Source organism: Empidonax traillii, unplaced genomic scaffold, assembly GCF_003031625.1.
Source record: "Empidonax traillii isolate 1590-97213 ecotype Southwest subspecies unplaced genomic scaffold, ASM303162v1 scaffold425:size1421777, whole genome shotgun sequence".
Classification (NCBI taxonomy): domain Eukaryota; kingdom Metazoa; phylum Chordata; class Aves; order Passeriformes; family Tyrannidae; genus Empidonax; species Empidonax traillii.
The window spans coordinates 619,147-620,519 of record NW_020955618.1 but is presented as its reverse complement, the minus strand read 5'-3'; the positions used below and the strand labels follow the sequence as shown (position 1 = coordinate 620,519).

The following is a 1,373-nucleotide window of genomic DNA, read 5'->3' as shown; positions in this document are numbered from 1 at the left end:
ATGTAAACTGCACAAAGCAATGAGCTATGTTTCAGTGAACAGGAAAATTTAAACTTTTCCCATGAAACCAATCTCTGATTGTTGCTGGTTTATGTAGCAGAGACCTCATTTGATTGCATAGGAATATGCCCATGCATATGTAGCTGTTTTTTAGTTTTTATAATCTTTATTTGGACTACACCAGCTCTGGGGATATAAAGTTCTAAATGTCTTGGAAAATATCCTGAATCTGTTATTAAGTGGTAGCGTGTTTGCATAACACAACAGTTAGAGCTCTGAGTGCAGTTACTTTTCCATAAACTTAATTATTTTTTAATGTTTACATATTATATAGAAGGTGGGAACTCTAATTACACTTGCTGCTAATAGTAATTACACAACGTAATTGTAACATTTACATAATTAATGGATGAGGTATTAGTATGATCCATGGTGATGTGGCAGCTTTGAGCAGCAGTCAAAAAAACAAAGATCCCTAAGTGTTATTCTTCAAAAACATCGGAAGTGCCTCTAAAAAAAGCAAGTTCCTGTTAAACGATGCAAACGTAATTTACTACTGACTGTAAGCATCATGTGATGCTCAACGTTTTTAATTATTTTTTACATGTTGACGCCATTTTAATTAATAAACAATTTCTGGTCGGACCGTCCTCGTCTGTCACTGTTTGGCGCTGCAAGCGTCCCTTTGCCGGGGCGCAGAGAAGGAAGGGGCCGCGGGCGGGACCCAAGGCATCCCTTCGCGCCGCGCACCTCGGCGGGGCGGGGCGGGGCGGGGCGGCTCGCCGGGACTGCATTTCCCAGGGAGCCGCGGCGCGGGGCTGGCCCGGGAGCGCAGCCCGGAGCCGTTTAGTCTGTTTGGCCGTGGGCGACGTGGCCATGGGGCGCTTCGCAGGGCTCCGGCTCGATCCGGCCGCCTCCCTCCTCTTGTTCCTGGCCCTGCTGCGCTGCGCCGCCGCCTTCGTGCTGCGGGAGCGCTCGGCGGAGCGCAACGACAAACCCATCATCGGTAAGGGCGGCCGCTCCCCGGGCATCCCCGGCCGCGCCGGGCTGCATTGCAGCCGCCTCGGCGGTGCCGGGGGAGGGAAGCGCTGCCGGTTTCTGGGTGGAGTGAAATGTCTCCCCGAGCGTAGGTTTGGTTGGAGCTGTTGCAAGGAGCGTTAACGCTGTATATACGTGCTTTCTCTAAAAAAAAAAAAAAAATCGTAAAACAACGATGGGCTATTTAAGATGCTATGGTGCTAAGCGGGGAAGCCGAGTCTTCGTCAGGTTATCTGTGTTATGCGGTACCTTGTGAAGGGGCACCGTAGTTGATGCCCCGTTGTCTCCGTGCCTGTAATTCCTCCGGGCGCTGCAACCTGACAAATCGGAAATGG

The 1,373-nt window shown here is 50.1% G+C and overlaps 1 protein-coding gene across 1 annotated transcript in view; it reads left to right on the top strand.

Moving 5' to 3' along the window:
* Positions 1 to 815: 815 nt before the first annotated feature.
* GGH (gamma-glutamyl hydrolase) overlaps positions 816 to 1,373 on the top strand; it is a 16,159-nt gene continuing 15,601 nt past the window's right edge. The window contains exon 1 of the mRNA XM_027894315.1: positions 816 to 1,006. Coding sequence (XP_027750116.1) covers positions 877 to 1,006 — 130 coding nt within the window. The 5' untranslated portion in view covers positions 816 to 876. The remainder of the gene's footprint in view (positions 1,007 to 1,373) is intronic.